Source organism: Protobothrops mucrosquamatus, unplaced genomic scaffold (assembly GCF_001527695.2).
Source record: "Protobothrops mucrosquamatus isolate PMUCROS unplaced genomic scaffold, P.Mucros_1.0 scaffold579, whole genome shotgun sequence".
Classification (NCBI taxonomy): Eukaryota; Metazoa; Chordata; class Lepidosauria; order Squamata; family Viperidae; genus Protobothrops; species Protobothrops mucrosquamatus.
Window position 1 is genome coordinate 861,910 of NW_015386880.1, and position 21,179 is coordinate 883,088.

Genomic DNA, 21,179 nt, shown 5'->3' on the forward strand with positions numbered 1-21,179 from the left:
GCCCTTGTATGTTTGTATCACTAGTACGATTTGTGCAGCTAAGAAGTTAAACTGTGACCCAAGACAGAAGAACTGAGATTGTGAAGTATTAGATTCATATTGACTGAGAAACTACAAGTAGAATAATACTAAATATGCCAGCATTGGAAGCTCACTAGTTTTTTTGTGAAATAGGTAATTTTGAGATTCTTTTAAATATGAATCTAATAATCTCTTGAGGTTGAGGAAAAAAATAAAACATTTCCATCCCCACCATTAAAAAAAGTGACAACCTAGTGAAACTTAAAACCAATTGTTTAAATTCCAAAAGAGTAACAGGATTGGTTTGGAGAATTAAAAAAAGAAAACAGATGTATTATGAAGTATTTTTTTAAATGCTAATTCATGAAACTTTATACTACATAATATTCATGGTAAGGTAACACAACATACATTTTCAGAATTAAATGTTAGCCACTTTGGTCTAGTGATTAAGATACAAAGCTGGAAACCAGGAAGTCATGAGTTGTAGTCCTGCCTTATCCATGAGAGACAACTGGGTGACCTTGGGCCAGCTATTCTCTCAGGTCAATTCACTTCAGTGTGGTTGTTGCAGGGAAAATAGAAGAAGGAAGGTGTGTTGGATATGTCCTCCACATTGAGTTATTTATAAAAATAATAAAGACGGGATACAAATAAAATAAACATTATTATATTGAGTCATACTCCTGTGAGCCTGAAAAATTATGTATATTCTCAAAATTCTTTATTCACCATGGAAAATGGACATTAATCCATGTTAAGTCTTTGCATCCAAGACTCTTATTTCATTGTCACCTTCCTTTCACTAAAAGAAATTGATTACCTTTTCCTCGCAGAAGATACAGAATTATAACTGGATTGGAGAAGACACTGCAATGAATGGATGAACTTAGTGGGATGAAGCTCAATCTGTAGTCAATAAAATAAAAGCAAACCAAACCGACCAAACTCAGCACAGACAATGCAGTATGGATGCAGTCCAGTCATAATCACAGATGATTATATATTGAGCATCTCTATGGTGAGAAATTGGGAAACCCTGACTACTAGGTATTTTAGGTATGAAGCCAGCTGGGTGACCTTGGACCAGTCACTCTTTCTCTCTTTTTCCTAGGAAGACAATTGCAAGCCACTTCTACATACCTTGCCAAGCAAACTGCAAGTTTGTCCAGTCACCAGGATTGTATACAAATGTAACTTTTTTCTCTAAGAACTCAATGGAGCATTTATGAATGGAATAATAATAATAATAATAATCTTTCCCAATGCTGTATCTACAGCTATGATCCTATAAGGTAAGTGGGGCTGATTGGCCAAAATTTATCAAGAGAACTTCATAACTGAGTGGGATTTGAATCTAACTAGCTCAGGCGCAACACCTTACCTCTCCACTCTGCTAATTGTTTTAATTATATATAACAGTACAGTTGAGATTGGAAAATCCAGAGTGGGGTGTTGGTGAAAATGGGTGACTAGAATTGCCAAGATCCAAGTCTAACTCAACTAGGCTATTGACTCACTTTCAGCCTGCCCTCTCTCTTCCTCCTCCCCATCCCCCTATGCCCAGCCTTGACCTACTAGCTAAAGTCATCATCCAGCAGGACGATCTATACTGTACAGTAGGTCTTAAGCATTCCGTCCATGTTTCAAGTACTATTGGGGAAATAACACTGTGTGGTCCTCCCATTGCTCTTTACTTACTTGATCCAGGTCTGGTGAGCACCACCATGACTATGGTGAATCCAAGAGAAACCAGGTGTGCAACTGCACCAAATACAGTCCTGAGAGAGTGGTAAATCTGAGATTCCGTTTCAACTGTCAGAGCCATGTCTTCTGGAAAATGAGTAATATGTTGGCCTGCCACTGTCCACTAATTATTGATCTTCTGTGTTTATGTACAAAATATATCAAATGCCTCAGAACATCAAAGTGAGGGAAAATTCAAGCAATATTGTCTTTAAACAAAAACAATCTGCTTCAGGCTTCTCATGCTTCTGTCAATTATCCTGTGTGAAAAACATAAAGAGATTATATTAAAAAGGAGCAAAATAAAAGCATTGAAAAACCCAAGGATAATATTTAGTCCTCAAATATAACCAAATAAAATCCTAGGCTGTCAAAGCAGAGCATTTTCAACATGGATTTCCCATCAAAACCTGGGATTCTGCCAGAAAGGAAACTAAGTTTTAGATATTTTTAGGCTCTTAATGTCATGTCATATCATAAAATGTTATAATTCCAATAATTTAATGTCATTTTTCCCTCTCCTTTTTCCTGTTCTCATTTTATGTGCAATAAGCATATGCTGACTTTTGAGGGTTGGATGTAATTTTTTTGTTGTTGGGGAAAGGTTTTCTAAACTTTAATATAGGGTGGGCTTCAGATTAAGAGGGTTTTGTTCCCTCTAGGAATCAAACCGACTAAACACACAGCACTCAAACTAAACCTAAATGTCTGAAGGAAGCCTAAATACACCACTAATGCTGATCTAGCTCCATTGTTTAGATTTGGGGGAGATAGTATCAGTATTGCAATATATAAGTACAGCAAGCTGCTACAATCATTTTCTCCCGCTGTCAACTTCAATTGACATTCAGAAGTATGGGAAACACCCCTGACAGAGATTGGTACTAAACCACAAACCAATACAGACAAGCAAAAGAAGGGAAGCACACAGCCATGGTTGATACATAGGGATAGGTAAGCCCCAACAGGCTTCCTTGTGATTAATTTAACCATAGTTTAATTTTAAAAACCCAATGTCAACAAATCACAGTAAGCTAAAATATGGATGGTTACTTTGTGGTTCAGCAGGAATCATGTGAACATAGCCATTAATCACTTTTGTTGTATGTGTGGGAAGCAAAATATCCACCTCTTCAAACTGAACTCAACCGTCATGCAGGCCTGTTGATCTTCCTTTCCGGGCCCTTTTCAAAACAAAATGTGGTGCAGCACCTTTTTCTATGAATCATAAGCCAAAAAATTTCATTCTATACTTCTAGCATAACAATGTACATTTCACTGCTAGTACACCACCAGAGTTTTTCCTACAGAAGCCTAAAAAATTTAAAACATTACTGTTTAGTTTCACTACGAAATTATGATTTCTTGAAGAATAGTCTGCAGTATTACATTCAACCTTCACTACAAGTGTCCATGGAAATGCATCTCAATCATATGCTATGAATATGTTTGAATATGTGTCCAGGTTAAAGAACACAGCATAGCTCATGTTTACATCTATCATGCTGCCCATCTTCATTCCTCTGAGCAGCATAAAAGTAGATGGCAAACATTTGAAACTCTGAAAAACAAAATTTCAAGACAAAGCTCTTGAACAATTTGTTCAGTCATAAGCACCAATGGAAAACACCAGTGAATTAATTTTTACAGGTTGCAAGCTGTATTACTGATCTATTCACCCAATTTTATATAAATATAAACATGAAAATAATTTTTCCTTTGTTCATATTTACTGTTGTTAGGTGATGTTAATTTGCCTAAGACTACCAAGTGTGTATCATCCTGAGACCTTTTCTGGCATTGCAAAATCCATCCATTAAATTGTTTGCACCTGAAGGAATAGGCAAGCAATTTAATCATATATGCATGAGTTTCTTACAAATTTTCATAGTGGAAACTTGTTAACTGAAAATTACAGTTCTAGATATCCTGTAACAGTTAAGGCTACTTTGGAATCGTAAATTTACAATATGCAAACTCAATTTGCCACAAATTTGCTTTACCTATGGAGATGTCATAATAAATGAAAATACCCTGAGTGGAGAATTAAACTCTAAGCTTTGTAAGAAGGTGAATCTATAGTGATATAACTTTAATTAAATAAAACCATTAAAAAGAAATGAGACTGAAATCAAGAAATTTGGCTGATTTTAAGGCAGGTTGACCCTAGCAATAGACTTTCATATGATATTTCATTGAGGTATGTCTAACAAATAAAACATATAGTTTAATGTACTAGCTTAATGGCTGGCTTCCTACAAGATGCTGAACCACAAATAACACGACCCTCTTTTAGCCTAGGCTGTTCTGTTCTCTGTAATATAGCATTAAGGCAAAGAGACAGACGCCACAGCCTTCCTTTTCTTTATTTCAGTGGCAAGGCAAGACTCCCTCTGAGCATTTTGAAAAAGAAGACGAGGGCAGCCTGCACTTTGATTTTGCACCGCGTATCTTACGGGCACAATCGAAAGTGGAGGTGGCTGCTGGAAGAAAGGAAGGAAACACGAGAACCTAACCTATCTAAAGAGACACACAGCTCTCAGGACTCCGTCCAAAACGACGATACACCGTTTCGAGAATCATTTCGGGGAGAGGCAGAGAATGTGCCGATCTTCCGCCTAACCTGATTTGACAGCACCAGGACACACATTCTCCTCGGATAAAGCAGCCCTTCCCTACCTCAGCTTTGCCCACCCCACATCTTGCATTGCAACTGGCAGAGGCGATAAGGTCTGTAGTACAAGAGATGTGGAGAGATGCCTCCACCAATCAAGGACTGTATCTAGGTTTCTTCTTTCCAGGATAATAAGCGTGAGTTCCCGGGCTGCTGTTCCACAAAGGCATTTCAAGCCCTGGAAACCCCAGGCAGATCCCATCCCCTTCGGGAGATCTGTCCTAATCCGCCCACCGCGGATTTTTCTAAAAGCATCCCTCTCCCAGCTCCATCCAACTGCCTGGTGGGGGGGGGGGGGGGAGTCCAAGGAACTCACCTCCGCCGAGAACAGTAGCATCGCAAAGGAGCATCAACTCTGGTGGAAGCCAAGGAAGTATCTGATGCCTTTTCATTGGGCAAGTCTACCCAGTTTGTCATGTGTTCCTCCTACCCTGGCGGCTGGTCTCTGCGTCTGAGAGGCTGAGCCGCGCTGTCCATCACCGGGGAAACCCTCTCGAATACAGCTAACTGCGCGACACGTGACAAGCGTTGCACGGTCGTACCTACCATTCTTGCCTTAGCTTTAGAACTGTATTGTTACCAGCGGGCGAGGTCGGCGAGCACGTTGGCGCGCGGAAATCTGCAGGAAGGGTCTTTTCTTCAGGGCCACCGAGACGCACGCGCTCTGAGATCGCTGTTTTCCCCAAGCTCTTTCGCTCGCCCGGTTGGAGTTAGCCTTGCACATGCGTGCTTTGCCCGTGCTCTTCCGTAGGAGGTAGGTGCAGAGCCCGTGGGCTGGTCTTTGGCTACCTGAGAGAGAGAGGAAGAGCGCGTGTGAAGGCTCCCGATGCTTTCCTTCCGTAGGCACACTATCTGGCGGGGATTTTAGGAGCTTACGTGAACCCAAGTCTCGATCGCTTACTATTAATTCAGGGGACTGGGCATTAAATAGGCCTTTCTCGAGCAATAATACCCTTTAACTTCATATAGGCAGTTTGATTATTGATTAAAGGCAAGAATACTGTTTGATCTCTAGGTTTCTTCCACTACTACGTCTTTTCCGTCAGCTCTTAAAAAGACAAATGCTCTCTGCCAGAATTGTTAGAACTGGTTATATTTAAAGAAGTGCGGACTGGCTTGTAGTTAATGAACTAAAGTAGTGATTTTCAATTTGGCAGTTTAAGATGCATGGACTTCAACTCCTCAAATTTCCGGGAGTTGAAGTGTCCACACTTTTTAAAGTTGCCAAGTCTGAAAAACATTGAATAAATTGATGGACTGTGGTAGATTAATCTCCAAGTACTGTAGTTTAGAAATTTGGGCACACGTAAATGGGAAGATTAACAAAGAAGTTCTAATGAAAGATAGGGCACCTGTTTTCAGCCAACTTAAAAGATTGCTAAATACAGTACAAAGCCATTATCAGCATGATGGATAGAGTGGGTAGACATATATCTACTGCTATCATGGGATATTGTCCTGCCCTCTTTTGGAAAATATGGGCCTTTGGAAATAGAGCGGCTGTTTGTAGATACTCTTTATAGTACAGTATTTATAGTATTCCTATGCTATCAGTGGGAACCAAAGAGTGAGAGTGCTAGGGGCTACCTTCTGTGTTGCTCAAAACAACAGTTTCTGAATTGCATTTCACAAAATGCACTGATTACTCCCTCTGCTCTTTCTGACTAGGGGTGACTCTCAGATCTTAACAGTTTGATCTGTGACTCATTTAGTCTTGAATGAACAAGAATAATTCAGCAGAGTTCTGGTTTGTACAAGATTGTATATAAATCACAGACAACTCACATCCTGATTTATTGTAGTTACACTAGTAAAATAATTCATTCAGTGTGGTAGTTGTGCCAGTCTTCCAGTGATAAGCTAAAATTATGCAGAACATAAGCTTAGTACTCAGGTTACATATTCAGTGCAGGAGGTAAGATTAACCTATTCAGGGTTAACCTACTTTTGTGGAATTTGTTCCATATAAAAATAGGGCAAGTTCTTCAACTGCTGGCTCAGGCCAGAAGGGTTCCCTGCGGCATCATAGATGCTGGCTGTGACTGTGAGTCTGCTCCATTCTCCTTTTTGTCGTAATTGAGACTAGAATTTCTGTCACTAAGTGATGCAGTTGTAAAGTGAAATATCATGTGACTGCATTGCTTAACAATGGCAATCCTGGCATACTCTGCTGCCCTTGTTAAGCAAGCATTGTGGGTCACTAAGTGAATCCCTCTCTGGTTTGAAGTTGGCTTCCCAGGAACACATGTAATTGTTGCTGTTGCACTGCCCTTTATGTTGTACAGCATCTCTCATGGCTGAACTGCTGGATTTCATTACTAAGCTGGTAACTGAGACCCTGAGGCTACAAGTTCTTGGGATATCAATTTACCAGCTGGTGATGTTCTTCTTTTTTCCATGTCTAGATCAAACTTTAGACTGCCAGAATGAAGTCACCTTCTTGGTTTTGTTGTTAGGCAAAAATAAGTTATTATTGGTACATGCTTTTGGTACTAGCTGACCCAGAAGCAGATGGGCCAGCTCTGTGTTTCTCCGCATTCACACAGCATGTTGTTTTTCACTAAAAGTCTTCACTTAAGCATATTGCTCTTATTCTTAGGCACTCCAACCCTCAACCTATTTAGGGTCCTCCATGTAGTATAAGGCAGATCGCATTCTTCAGCCATATTGTTATGCCTTGTTCAGTGGTCTCCTTTCTCCATCTTTCAATACAGTTTTGTTCTTGCATACCCTTAAGAATGTTTGTTCTTGTCATAAAGCTTTTCTTAGACGTGAGTCAGCAGGCTTGGAGCATATGTCAGTTCAGAGAATATCAATGATGTCGAGCCACCATGAGAAGCATAGATCTGTCCCAAATCATCATGAACATGGTGCATAATTAGGTCTGGATATTGTCTTGGGGCAGATGAGATGTAATCTGATTTTGGAGGACATTGATATTAGTCCATTGCTCTGGTCAGATCACTAACAGAGCCTGTTAGATTGGTCTGCCCCAGATGACTATTGGACCTGGGTTATTTAATCTCTCCAAAAGGTGGGCAACTTTTACACTGCCTGGAACAATATCTCTGCAGAGATTCATGCAGCTCCCACCCTTATTATGATGTTCAGCAAATTATTTAAAACCAGGTTGTTCTTTCGGACCTTGGGATAGAGTGGTTTTGGAGTCTCCTTTAGTTAATGTTTGGTTATAGCTGAGTATTTGTCCTTCCAGTTGGCCACGATTTATTTTTTCTTGTTTTAATTATAAACCACCCAGAGTCATCAGAGAGTCAGCTGGCCTTGAAATTGGATTAAAAAAAATAAGAGTGATACTTCAAAAATCTTTTTCTCCAAAAGTAGCTTTCCTTTCATTTCAGTGTATTTCATCTTTTTTCAGTTACAACAATGGAAATCAGCAGCAGAATTGAGTGTATATTTTTCAGTGAATTCCACCCAACCCTGGGACCTAAAATAACATATCAGGTCAGTTGTGCAAAAACTACCTGTCTCGTTTGTTATTTTCTGCTTTGATTGGCATCAGTGGTCCAAGATTTTAGATTTGCTCTTTACTATTTTTGACTGAAGTTGAAACTAAGACCAAGGAAAACATAGTACTTGCCATTCATGGGGGACCACCTTTTGTCAGGATGTCTTTCATAAAGTGTATCAGAGCTCATTTTGCCTCTGCTTGTCTATTTTTATTTCTGATTGTGCATTTTATTTTTGCAGTGGTAAATAGTGTTTTTCTACCTTTGTTTGAAATATATGTTGCCCTAGCATTAAAATGGTATTGTCCTAAAAGTCAAGATCATTATTTATTAATTCATTTGTCTATTAATTATTTGCAGTTCTGTCTTGTTCCTGCAGGTACCAGAGGATTTTATTTCCCGAGAGTTGTTTGATACAGTGCAAGTATACATCATCACCAAACCCGAACTCCAAAATAAGCTTATCACAGTGTGAGTATTATGCAGGAACCCTGTAAGAAAAGCTTTACTTGATGAAGAAATACAATTACTCAGTATTTTGAGTGCTGTAAAGATAATTGTTCTCTTTCTCTTCTCTCCCCTGCTCCACAAAAATCCAGTACGGCTATGGAGAAAAAGCTTATTGGTTGCCCAGTTTGCATTGAACATAAGAAATACACCCGGAATGCCTTGCACTTCAACCTTGGCTTTGTTTGTGACGCTAGAGCTAAGACCTGTGCACTGGAACCGATTGTGAAAAAATTGGCAGGTTACCTTACTACTCTGGAGGTTAGAGATAGCCTAAATATGGTATCCTTCATTTCTGTTCTCATGTGTGTACAGATTTTTTATTATATTTTATTATACTTTATTTCCATTTTTTCCTAGCTTGAAAGTGGTTTCATTTCCAATGATGAGAGCAAGCAAAAATTGATACCCATCATGACCATCCTACTTGAAGAACTGAATGCTACTGGCAAATGCACTCTGCCTATTGGTATTTTCACCAAGCATATTGTTACAAAATATATTTTGGAACAGAGCATATTAAAATTCAGGCTAGTGAGTCTTGGGCAGATAAGACCGTGCAGCACTTTTAGAAAGATGGACACTTATTACTGTATTTAGTGCTGCCTTCTTCATATCTATATCTCTCAATATGAAAAGGTAAAGTAGATAAGAATATGATTTTGCTCAACAGCAGGAAGAAGTGGTAAGTGAAATTCTGTACCGATGTTCTTGAGCATACAGTATACTGTAGTTTCTATTTATTTGTTGGATGGGAAGGGAGATGTCATTTCCCAAAGCAGTCTTCTCCAGCCTAGTGCCTCTACAGTTTTCAGCCACAACCACTGTTTAGATCAAGGGTCCACAAAGTACCAAGAAGAGTTGGATGTTGGTCCTTTGAAGGAAGTTCTTACTATTCTTTACAAATATACATATACTTTATTAATTAAATTTATTTTCCTATACTTTGGCTCTTATAAATTGACATGCTTAAGGAAAAGACACTAATTGTCCTTGGGGGTTTTGTATAATTTGAATATTCTCTAGTACTAAGTGCAACATGCTGTAAGACAATAAGGTGAGTAGGCTATACTGTAACACTATCCTATTGGTTTGGACTGTTATTTACTTGGGTTATCCGATTACCCACTGGTTTGAAAATTGCTGTACATTCAACATTAAAACTTAATCGTGGTTGTAATGTGAGCACTCCCGTTGCACACCCAGTCCAATTATGCCCTATAAAGTAGGGCCTATTATTGTTGTCCGATGTATTTCAATTCCAGCAGGCCTGTTGTGATACTATAATCTTGCAATGAGTTAACCATTACCCCTTTTCATAGATGAATCAAACACCATTCACCTGAAAGTGATTGAGCAACGTCCAGATCCCCCCATTGTACAAGAATATGACGTCCCTGTCTTCACCCAAGATAAAGATGACTTTTTAAATTCTCAATGGGACCTCACTACTCAACAGGTTAGTGCAAAAAATTAGCTTGAAATAGTCCCATCCATGGATTTCATGATAATATCAACATTGGAGGGAGAATATGCCTGCAATTTTCCTCCACCAGGTCCACCATGAATTAATCTCCTGAGGGATTAAAGGGATTAAAGTTTGAATGTGTACGAATTTATTCAGCATGTCCCCACTGTATTGAAATGGGTTCTAGCTAAATGTTTCCTTGCTTTGAGATTCAGACTGCAGTTTTGTGGTCTTAATACTGCTGTATTTATTTAATTGTATATTCAATATTATTCATCAGAATGGAGTTTTTAAGAGAGGTAGCAGGATTCCATGAACTTTATAAGTGGCAAAAAAGGTTGTAAATCATGGTCACATGTCCACAGGCTACTGCAGCTGATCTTAAAAGCAAACCAATTTCCAAGCAGCTGGATTGTGATCATGTGACTGCATTGGGATGCAGGAAAGTAACTTCAAGGATGTGTCATAAGTATATTTTTTTGAGATCCATCATAACTGGTCATTAAATGACCGGTTGTTAAGCAAAGACTACCTGTATTTTAGTTATCAATGGCAGGTTAATTGAAATTGAAAGTTACTTGAATCTATGTTATTTGTGTGCACATGAGAGTTAAAATCAAGTGAAGTGAGTGGATGCAGATATGAATTTGCACACATTCCTTCCCTAAAACTATGCATTTGTTAAGATTTTCATCTTTTCAGTACAAAAGTGCTTGCATAGGTCAAAGGGGGAGAAATGTCAAAGTGAGGCAAGCAGCACTATGGCAATACAGCACAATCTTCGCTCACTTTCTGTATGCATCATAACATTACACATTCAAGGAGGCTAGGGCTCGTGGCACAATGCTTTTGTCATTCTGATAAAAGCTGTTAAGAGCCTGCAATTTCCGCTACACAAAAGAAAATGGCTGTGCAGGTAGTAAATGGTGCCAGATATTGGTACATGTAGCACCACTTCTGCATGAGCTACATTGGTTACCAGTTTCAATTCAAGTGTTAATTGTCACCTTTAAAGCCCTACATGGCTTGCATCTGGGTTACCTGAGGGACCGCCTTTTTCCAAGAGTCTGTTCCCATTCAGTCTTGGGGATTGGGCATACTGCAGATCCCATCAGCCAAACAGTGTTGACTGGTGGGCACCAGAAGATAGACTTTTTCTGCAGTAACACCTGCTCTGTGGAAAATCCTCTCCTCAGAGATTAGAATGGCTCCAAACTTGTTAGCATTTCAAAAAAACCTCTAAACATCAGGCTGTGTTCCTGAGCCTGTAGTGCTGAATGTGCTAAGGGCCCAATTTCCTGGCTTTATTATTAATTGCCCACGTATTTCAGCAGCTGTATTTATTTTGGATGTTTTTAGAGTATTTTATTTAGAGTTTTAAAATGCCTTTATTGCTTTAAATGTAATATATATTTTTTAATTGTAAGCCTCCCAGAATCATTGATTGAGATGGGTGGCTATAGAAAATAAATAATTTTTAAAAAACCCTGGAAAGCTGATGTTCACACCAGAATTGATCATTCTGATCAATTAAGCAATTAGTAAAGTATTGGCATAAGACCTTACTTGCCTCTGCCATCCAGTTAACTATAGTTTACATGCAACAGTTATATTTCATGAGATGGGCAGCTACATACATTTGATAAACAAATAAGTGAAAGGGCTTAAGACACGGGTGTCAAACTCGCTGTGTCACGTGACGTGTTGCGACGTATCGCAACTTTTTTTTGCATTGCCGGAGCTGGGATGGGCGCGGCCTCCACATGATGCAACCGGCCTGCGGGCTGGCAGTTTGACACCCCTGGCTTAAGACATGCTTCCACTGAAATCAAATGTTCTTTTATATGGACATTTTCTCATCTTATTTTGTCTTTCTGGTTTAACTTATGAGGAAAAAAATTGTTTATATTTATGGATCTTTAACCTTACATTCATTGTATACATCTCTCTCACATTAGATCCTGCCATATATTGATGGATTTCGTCATGTTCAGAAAATATCAGCTGAAGCAGATGTGGAACTCAATTTGGTTCGAATTGCTGTCCAAAACCTTTTGTAAGTGCCAGGTGCACAAAAGAAAAAGCTACTGGGATTGATTACAGGAAAGGAAAGAGAGTGCTTTACATTACATTATTGTGACATGATATAACATAATGTAACATATAACATTCCAGCAACTACTCTTTAACATCCTCTTTACATTAAGTTCTGATTCTTTGTTGATGCCTGCAGAATTTTTCTTGTGTATTCATTTGATACTGTTTTGACCATAGTTAAAAAAAATCATACATTAAGGCTCTTTCTTTACCTTAATTCTGCAACTTTAATCATCTTTCTAATAACATTTCCATAGGATACTGCTTTTAATCAAGAGCTTTTCTCCATGTACTGTAAATTGGGGAAGTGGGCATGTTATCTGACATTTAGTAGTTAAGAAGCAGAAATGGCCAGAAATTGTGGATGAAGATACATTGAGCAGCTGCAGCTATTTACCTGAATTTAACTTTTGTAAAGTAGAAATAGGATTTTTCTCTTGGTTTTTTTGGTATGCAGTCCACTGTTTTCCCTTGTTTATCTTCTCTTTCTGTTCCCTTCTCTTTTCAACATCTTAATTCATTTTTTGTCTTTTTTTTTCTGTTGGAATGAGGTAGGGAACTATGTTTGCTCATGCAGATATTGGAGTATATATACTTGTATATTTCTGCATTTGTGTATTAATGAGAATGGTTTATATAAATGGAAATTATTTAATTTTTTTAATAAGATATTTTATAAACAATTAATTTTCAGTTAGAGGTTATTGCTTGGATTAATATTGAGCCAGTGTAGTGGTAGTTAAGGTGCCAGATTCAAAACCAGGAGACTGTGAGTTCTAATCTCAGTTAAGGAACAAAGACAGGTAGGTGATCTTGGGCCAGTCATTCTTTCTCAGCTCTAAAAAGAAAGTAATGACAACCCACTTCTGAAATCTTGCCAGGAAAAGTGCAGGGATTTATCCAGGCAGTTACCAGGAGTCAACATGGATTCAAAAGCACACAATTTGATTAAGATCTTTCTGGCCTCTCCCAATCCAGCCCTTTTTTTGAAGATTAACTTCTAGAAAGTGTATAATTACATATGCCCATCTGCTCATAAACATAACACATATATTTATGCATGGGATCATGGAAGAATCTGGTTTCTGTTAGAATTATTTTTTTAACTTCTTGATCCAATTTCTGTCCCACCACAATCCATCTCAGTGGATTTGATAATTCTAGGTTAACAGTTTGGGGAACCTAGCCATTGCACAGTATTTGTATATGCTTCATTTTCTGTCAATCCATTTGGAAGGTGGGGTTATCTTTGAATTAATATGACATATCCAGTCACCAATGATACTGGCTTCCCTATAATTTATTACTTTCTCCTGTATATTTCTTTTTCATATAGTATGCATATAGTTTTCCATGTTCGTTACTTTCTAATGGTTTTTCTTTTTATTGTTAGATACTACAATGTAGTCACTCTTGTTTCAATACTTCAGGTGAGTAGAATGTACATACGATATGAACTGAGATGATAAAATATCAAGTTGATATATTTGCATGATTATGCATGATCAAACGGTGCTTCGTAAATGTGGGTCATCTGTCAAAGAATATAGTTGTTAAGGCACGGGTGTCAAACCTGTCACGTGACGTGTCGCTACGTATTGTGACTTTTTTCCCATTGCCAGGCGCGGTTTTGGCGTGATGCATCTGGCTTGGAGGCTGGCAGTTTGACACCCCTGTGTTAAGGAATAGAACTCACACCCTAATAGAGCAATTGTTTCTCCAATAATCCCTTCCTGCTTTCCTCATAATAATCTGATGAGAAATAAGAGGATATACCTAAAATGTGCATTTCTTTTCTGTTACCTTATCACAGGTAAAAATGTGTTGATCTCTGTTTTCTTCAGCTCCTGCATCTTTTTCAATTAGGCTTTAGTGAAACCTCAAAACAGAAAATTTGAGATTATCTAGCCCCATTTTAAACAAAAAGAGGAACCCTAGTTGTCATACAAGATTAAAAACCTTAAAAACCTAATAGATGTTAATGAAATGAGAAGTGCCTGATATTTGAAAACAGTATGTCTAAAGCACATGTCTTAGAAAAAAAAACCTCAACTGTAAGTGGAAAGAATATGTATGCTAATTGCCAAAAATGTTAAGAGTTCAGCTACTATCTTGAGGTGCCAAGAAAGGTGTCTTAGAAGCTGTAGGAATTCACTATTCTAACCCACCCCTCCCAGGGAACAGAGATATTGCTGATGTTAGAAGAGAAAACTGACTTTGGAGCTCATCCTCCACCTATACCAAGGTCTTTTGAGCATCAGAAAAGGGCAAAGGGACGCCTTATTTTTTCTATGTGCCAGACCTCCCAGCTCTCATTCTGTGTCAATTAATTACTTTCAGATGAAAGGGAGCCTACTGCTTTTTAACAGGAATAGGGATAGGGAAGAACACACCTCCTGGCTTTTGTTCTGCTGTCAAGAGCCCAGCAAGGCTGAAATTGCATAGGACAGTGATGGCGAACCTTTTAGAGACCGAGAGCCCAAACTGCAACCCAAAACCCACTTATGTATCATCAGGTGCTGGGTGGGCGTGGCCCATTGGGTGGGCGTGGCTGCAGTGGTAACCGGAGACTGGGTGGGACTAAAAAGTTCAATCAATCAATTCCAACTTTGCAAGATCTTTTTTTTTCCCCGCGAGAAATTGAAATTGATTGATTGATTGGAAAGGTTTTATAAAACCCAGCTGGACTGGGGCGATGGCGCGCGTGCCCACAGAGAGGGCTCTGCGTGCCACCTGTGGCACACATGCCATAGGTTTGCCACCACAGGCATAGGAGATGATAATAGCAGAGAACTCCCAAATAACAGCTCAGATTGATCTACCCCTTTAATGATTACTATTAATTGGCATACTATCCTATACTGCTACTTGATACCATTATTTCATGTAATATTATTATATGCTACTATGCAGTCTGTTGGAATGCTTTTGGTGAGTAATTAGTGAGAATTCCAGCAGTAACTAAAATGGTGCAACTCTGCCACTATTGACTGGAATCTCTTTTTTCCCTCCCACAGTACTCAAATGTCTATTGCACAACTCCTAAAGTTCAGGACCTAGTGGATGATAAATGCCTGCAAGATGAATGTCTCTCATATGTGACAAAACCAGGTAAAGAAGCATGCATGGATGGCTGAAAGTGCAGTCCTATTTGTATCTGTTCAAACTACATCCTTGTGAGTTGAGTTGGACTTAGTTTCAGGAAAGTGTGTATTTTCCGCCTCATCCAGAGGAACTACTATAAAATTGGTCCTTGTCCTCACACTTACCAAGCCTGCTGACATTTTTCCTGTTAAAATACTTGCGAGAGATTGCGTAAAATCAAAGGTTATTAATATAAGCTATTTACTAAGCTATTGTAACATATATTTCCATACAGCAATCATTTCACAGTGATTGTAGTCGTATGAATAATTTATAGCAGATAAAATGAATTCATTTGCTTTTGGCTGACTTTCAGTCCAAAATAAAAACCTCATAACAATTGCTGGCATTGTCACTGACCCCAGCACTTTCATAACCTATATTTGGCAGTATAGATCAATTTGCATCCAGCCTTGCAATGTTATTTTTAGTCCTAAATGCAATCCACATTGTAATTTTGAATGCTGTTCTTACTTACTCTTTAATTTTGATGGTAGCCATCATCTTCATCAAATAGCTTTCCCAATTTTGTTCTCTGACTGTTTTCTATAGGACACAAGCGAGCCAGTTTGAGAGATGTTTTCCAGCTGTACTGTGGACTGAGCCCTGGGACAACTGTTCGAGATCTTATTTGCCGCTACACCCTCCAACTCCAGAGAGTGGATGAAAGGTAGGGAAGCTTCCACATAGAACAATTCAAGGCTAAATGTGTCTGATTTCAATCTAATCACTGTTGTCTCATCTACAAGGCCGAGAACTTTGCTTGAGATCTGTAAGAGAGCATATTCATCAAACTACAATTCCTAGGGCTCTGTCTAGATAGGTAGAAACAGCCACAGTTCAGCTTCCTTAAAATGGATATATATTTTCAGAACAAACACATCCTTTTCTTTCTTGCAGCTGCCAAATCACATAATAATGGGCTAAATCAAAATATGAAATTCCTTCTCTTAATTTGTTTGCTATCCTATTTTTTTTTCAGTAAACCTGTGTGTAAGAAGAGTCTGGTTATTTGATTAGTAGCAATAGCATTACTTAGTCACATAAAATAACATTCTTGTTGCGTACATGTTCACACTTCTCTTTTAGTATCAATAGGCAAAGCATTCATTTGTTCTAAAAAAGGAGAAGGAGAAATAATTGCCATGATCTGTTTGTGTCAGGGCCTATTAAACATGTAACATATACATCAAATACTGTCTGTCAATTGTGGCAGGTAGAAATTTGATAATTGTGTGCCTGTTGGTTGATCTTAAATGGTCCTTTGAGCAATTTCCTCTCCAAATAATTATTTCTACTCATTAAATATAGCGCCTGATGGAAAAGGTTCTTGTATTCTCACATCTCTTTTGATATTTGTATCAAAGTTTTCCATGCATGTGTGAACAAGGACTAATAACAGTCTGTGGTACAGTACAGAAAAAAAAACAGTCCAAAAGAACTGTAGTTTTAGAAAACAGGTTTTTGTACCAGTAATACATGTAATAACGTTCCTGCTGATCTCAAAATTGTTTTTAGTAGCTATCTAGATGGACAGCAAAAAAAGAAGCACTATACCACTGGTGTCAAACTCGCCACATCACGTGACACGTTGCGACATATCGCAACTTTTTTTGCATTGCCAGAGCTGGGGTGGGCATGGCCTTCACATGACGCAACTGGCCCGCGGGCCAGCAGTTTGACACCCCTGCAGTACACAGTGTCTTAAGAACCATGGTGGTGCAGTGGTTAGAGTGCAGTTCTGCAGGCTCTCTCACTGCTCACTCCAGAAGTTCAATTCTGAGTGGCTCAAGGGTTGACTCAGATTGTTGGGGGCAATATGCTGATTCTGTAAACTGCTTAGAGAGGGCTATAAAGCACTATGAAGTGGTATATAAGTCTAAGTACTATTGCTGTTAAATATTTCTGCCTCGTTTCTCTGAGCATATTCTTCTCTTGTTTAGAAAACTCATCCAGTTTGGTTTGATGAAGGGTCTTATTCGGCGGCTCCAGAAATATCCTGTAAAAATAGCTCGGGATGAAAGAAGTCATCCAGCTCGACTGTACACTGGCTGCCATAGCTATGATGAGATTTGTTGTAAAACAGGTAAGGAATCATATTTCCTGTATTCATCTACTCACAACACATAGTAACTTATTGATAGATAACAACGCAGAAACAAAATAGTATTTTTAAAAGTAAATAGGGGTAACAGTATAGCAAACAATTCTAAAGCCAGCACAATCTTTGGATTACTTGGGAAATATAAATCAGTTTCCTTATTTTGCCTAAGCAGTGGAATTATACTAATGCACTTTCATCATTATTTTTTTATTTCTCTCTAGGAATGAGCTATCGGGAATTGGATGAAAGATTAGAGAATGATCCCAATATAATTGTTTGTTGGAAATGAGACTCTTCGAGAAATGGGATGATTATTATGCCCCGCTAATTGTAATTGGGCTGCATGAGACATTGTGGTGGCCCCAGGACTCTTCTGGTTCATGAAAAGCAGCATGGCTTAAACTAGCCTCTGAAAAAAGGGGTTAATGGATTTGACCCTCTTTGATCAGCAGAGATGCTTCTTTTGGGGGAGGGAGTGTTAAAAGACACACCGGTGTATAAAGAAACTTCAGAAGGCTATGGTGTTGAGCAAGGGATAAAATAGTTTGAAAATAGTTTGGAAGGAACTGAAATGGAAAAATGTCTAGCAGGGAATGCTGTCCAATAAATCTTCCCCCTTAATTTGCTGCTCCTCAGCAGGCAGAAAAATCTATTCTGCTTATTACTGTCTCATTCTGGGTTTTCCCCATAACTAATAACTACATACTTCTCTATCATAATATGCCTTCTTTTTTAACAAAAGGGATCATACCCACTGGAAATCCTTTAAGAGTTTTGAGAAAAAAACTTGCCGATTATAAATCATGGACAATCATGCTAATAAAAAGCAAGCCTACTCTTTTTAGGAAGTAAAATACTGAAGTAAAATTGTGGAAATAAACCTGCAGCATAGTTATATTTAATATAATTGGGCTCAACCTATTTACTTTGAATACTTTTCAAAACTACTGATTGTGAGAAAGAATAATGGGCCTCTTCTATTTTATAAAGCTCACATAAACTAGAATATTTTTCTGTGGAAATTTAATACAAATGCAGCAATTGAAAGGGAAACTAAACATAGTAAAAATAAATATTGTATAGAATCTCTAATTCATTATTTGATATCTTCCTCTCATAAATCAATTAAAGCTTTTGCATCTGAAAAGAACTTGAGGTGTATGGGTGGAATTTTGATAAAATGATTGCTAGCACAAACTGACTACTTTAGTAAAGGTAGACAGTGCCAAATACAGGTGGTCCCCACTTATCGACCATGGTTGGTACCAACAACTCTGTCACTAAGCAATGTGATTGTAAAGTGAAACATCACATGACCATGCTAACTAATCATAGCAATTCCGGCTGCAGCCATGAAGCATGATGTCACATGATCAAGTGTAACTTCCTGCTGACTTCCCCATTGACTTTGCTTGTCAGGAACTGGCTGTGAAGGTCGTAAATGGCGATCACATGAGCGCAGAATTCTGCAATAGTTGTAAATGTGCACTGGTTGCCAAGCAGCCAAATCTTAAATCACATTGACTATGGGGGTGCTGCAATGGCCACAACTTTGGGGACCAGTTGTAATCTCCTTTTCCTACTGAATGCGTGATAAGCAAGGACTACCAGTATTAATTTAAAACCATAAGACCTCCCAGAAGCACTTTATCACATTTGCTTAGATGTCTTTTGTATGTGTGGGGGAGAGTCATTTCCAAATACAACACTGGACTGTATCTCCCCTGTAATTTTCATGTTCTAAGAATGCTCTATATACATGCATACACATACATAAACATACATAGAGGATACAGAGGCATCGCTGGAATTAAAAGTGTTACTTGAGCAAATGTTCTTTGTAGTATGTTAATTTCTACATGTCCTATGCTATTTGTGAATATAGTAGCAAGTTTATATATTTGGCAAATCCATACATCTTAGCTGACCTAAAGTTCTGTTACTGTTTACAAACTTTTTACATTCTATTACTGCTGCATTCTATTAAATTGTTCTTGATTGATTCATTGTGTCATCAATTTCAACTCTTAGTGGCCACATAGATTTGCTGCCTGAGTGCATGTTAGCTTAGTATATTCTCTGAATCTGTAATTTCTATTTTAGAGAGGTGCTCCATAAACCTTGAGAGGGAAAAGACATATGAGTCTAAATAGTATCTCAGTTTGACCTGTTTGTGCTTTTTTTTTTCTCTGCCAACTTGATAAAACTCAGTGTAATGATTTACCTTTTTGGGGTAGATAGCTGTTGAGCACATAAAGGAAGATTTTTGACTATACTGTCATTTCAGGTAGAAAAAAATCTTAGGTTACCAGGGAAGTGTTCTGATTTTCAAAAACTGCATTTGAGAATAAAATGGGTATTTTAATATTCTGTAATTACAACCTACTGTGTACTTTAGGGATTAAAGATGTATAACTTCTACTTTAGATGAAACATGAACATATTTCTGTTTCATCCTGATTGCAGCTATATTCATATTTATACTTTCATCTCTTCTTTAAGGGTTTATCTCTTGCATGCATTTTGTTGTTGTTGTTCATAACAATTTTGTACGACAGGTTAGGTATCAAGTAAATACCGGTAGCTCCAAAAGATCAAAGTTAGTTCATGGAAGGATTTGCATATGCTCTCCTTAAATCCAGCCAGCATTCTATTTATTGAGGTTCCTGATCAAGATTAGTGTTCCTCCTTGTTTGTAACCAATGAGCTGTCAGTACTCTGGTCAAATTGATATCATGTGCCAGATTAGAATGTGATTGAGTAGTCTGTGGTTTATTGCTGTTGTGCAAGATGTGTAAGGTGTAGATAATCCACTTTACCTAGCTAAAACAAAACTAACTCTAAATAAATTCTAGGCAGAATAGAATAGAATAGAATAGAATAGAATAGAATAGAATAGAATAGAATAGAATAGAATAGACAGAGTTGGAAGGGACCTTGGAGGTCTTCTAGTCCAAATCCCCGCTTAGGCAGGAAACCCTATACCAGGGGTGTCAAACTGTCGGCCCGCAGGCCAGATGCATCATGGCAAAACCGCGCCCACCCCATTGTCAGCAATGGAAAAAAGGTTGCAATACGTCATGACACGTGACGTTGCGAGTTTGACACCTCTGCCCTATACCATTTCAGACAAATGGTTGTCCAATCTCAAAAACTTCCAGTGTTGGACCATTCACAACTTCTGGAGGCAAGTTGTTCCACTGGTTAATTGTTCTAACTGATAGGAAATTTCTTCTTAGTTCTAGGTTGCTTTTCTTCTTAATTAGTTTCCATCCATTGCTTCTTGTCTTGCCCACAGGTGCTTTGGAGAATAGCTTGACTCCCTCTTCTTTGTGGCAGCCCCTGAGATATTGGAACACTGCTATCATGTCACCCCTAGTCCTTCTTTTCATTAAACTAGACATACCCAATTCCAGCAACCGTTCTTTGTATGTTTTAGCCTCCAGTCCCCTGATCATTTTTGTTGATCTTCTCTGCACTCTTTCTAGAATCTCAACATCTTTTTTACATTGTGGTGACCAAAACTGGATGCAGTACTCCAAGTGTGGCATTATAAGGCGGCATTAACACTTCATGTCATCTTGATTCTATCCCTCTGTTAATGCAGCCTGGCATTGTGCTGGCTTTTTTGGCAGCTGCAGCACACTGTCCACTAAGACTCCGAGATCCCTCTCACAGTTACTACTGTTGAGTGAAGTACCACCTATACTTATACTGTACCTGTGATTTATTTTTTCTTGCCTAAATGTAGAGAAGCAACCTAGAACTAAGGAGAAACTTCCTGACAGTGAGAACAATTAACCAGTGGAACAACCTGCCTCCAGAAGCAGTGAATGCTCCAACACTGGAAGTTTTTAAGAAGAGACTGGACAGCCATTTGTCCGAAATGGTATAGGGTTTCCTGCCTGAGCAGGGGGTTGGACTAGATGACCTTCAAGGTCCCTTCCA

The 21,179-nt window shown here is 38.5% G+C and overlaps 2 protein-coding genes across 2 annotated transcripts in view; one reads left to right on the forward strand and one right to left on the reverse strand.

Moving 5' to 3' along the window:
• LOC107288715 (cytochrome b561 domain-containing protein 2) overlaps nucleotides 1-4,809 on the reverse strand; it is an 8,043-nt gene extending 3,234 nt beyond the window's left edge. Inside the window, exons 1-2 of the mRNA XM_015817356.1 lie at nucleotides 4,758-4,809; nucleotides 1,723-2,027 (exon numbers count right to left, since the gene is read on the reverse strand). Of these exons, the coding sequence (XP_015672842.1) occupies nucleotides 1,723-1,849 (127 nt within the window). The 5' untranslated portion in view covers nucleotides 1,850-2,027; nucleotides 4,758-4,809. The remainder of the gene's footprint in view (nucleotides 1-1,722; nucleotides 2,028-4,757) is intronic.
• A 246-nt stretch (nucleotides 4,810-5,055) lies between these two features.
• NPRL2 (NPR2 like, GATOR1 complex subunit) lies at nucleotides 5,056-18,596 on the forward strand. The gene is made up of 12 exons (XM_015817355.1): nucleotides 5,056-5,195; nucleotides 7,821-7,906; nucleotides 8,291-8,382; nucleotides 8,511-8,679; nucleotides 8,779-8,887; nucleotides 9,741-9,877; nucleotides 11,845-11,942; nucleotides 13,377-13,413; nucleotides 15,001-15,094; nucleotides 15,680-15,797; nucleotides 17,071-17,213; nucleotides 17,453-18,596. The coding sequence occupies exons 2-12, from the start codon at nucleotides 7,829-7,831 to the stop codon at nucleotides 17,518-17,520; spliced, it is 1,143 nt and encodes a 380-aa protein (XP_015672841.1). The 5' UTR covers nucleotides 5,056-5,195; nucleotides 7,821-7,828; the 3' UTR covers nucleotides 17,521-18,596.
• The last annotated feature ends 2,583 nt before the right edge of the window (nucleotides 18,597-21,179 follow it).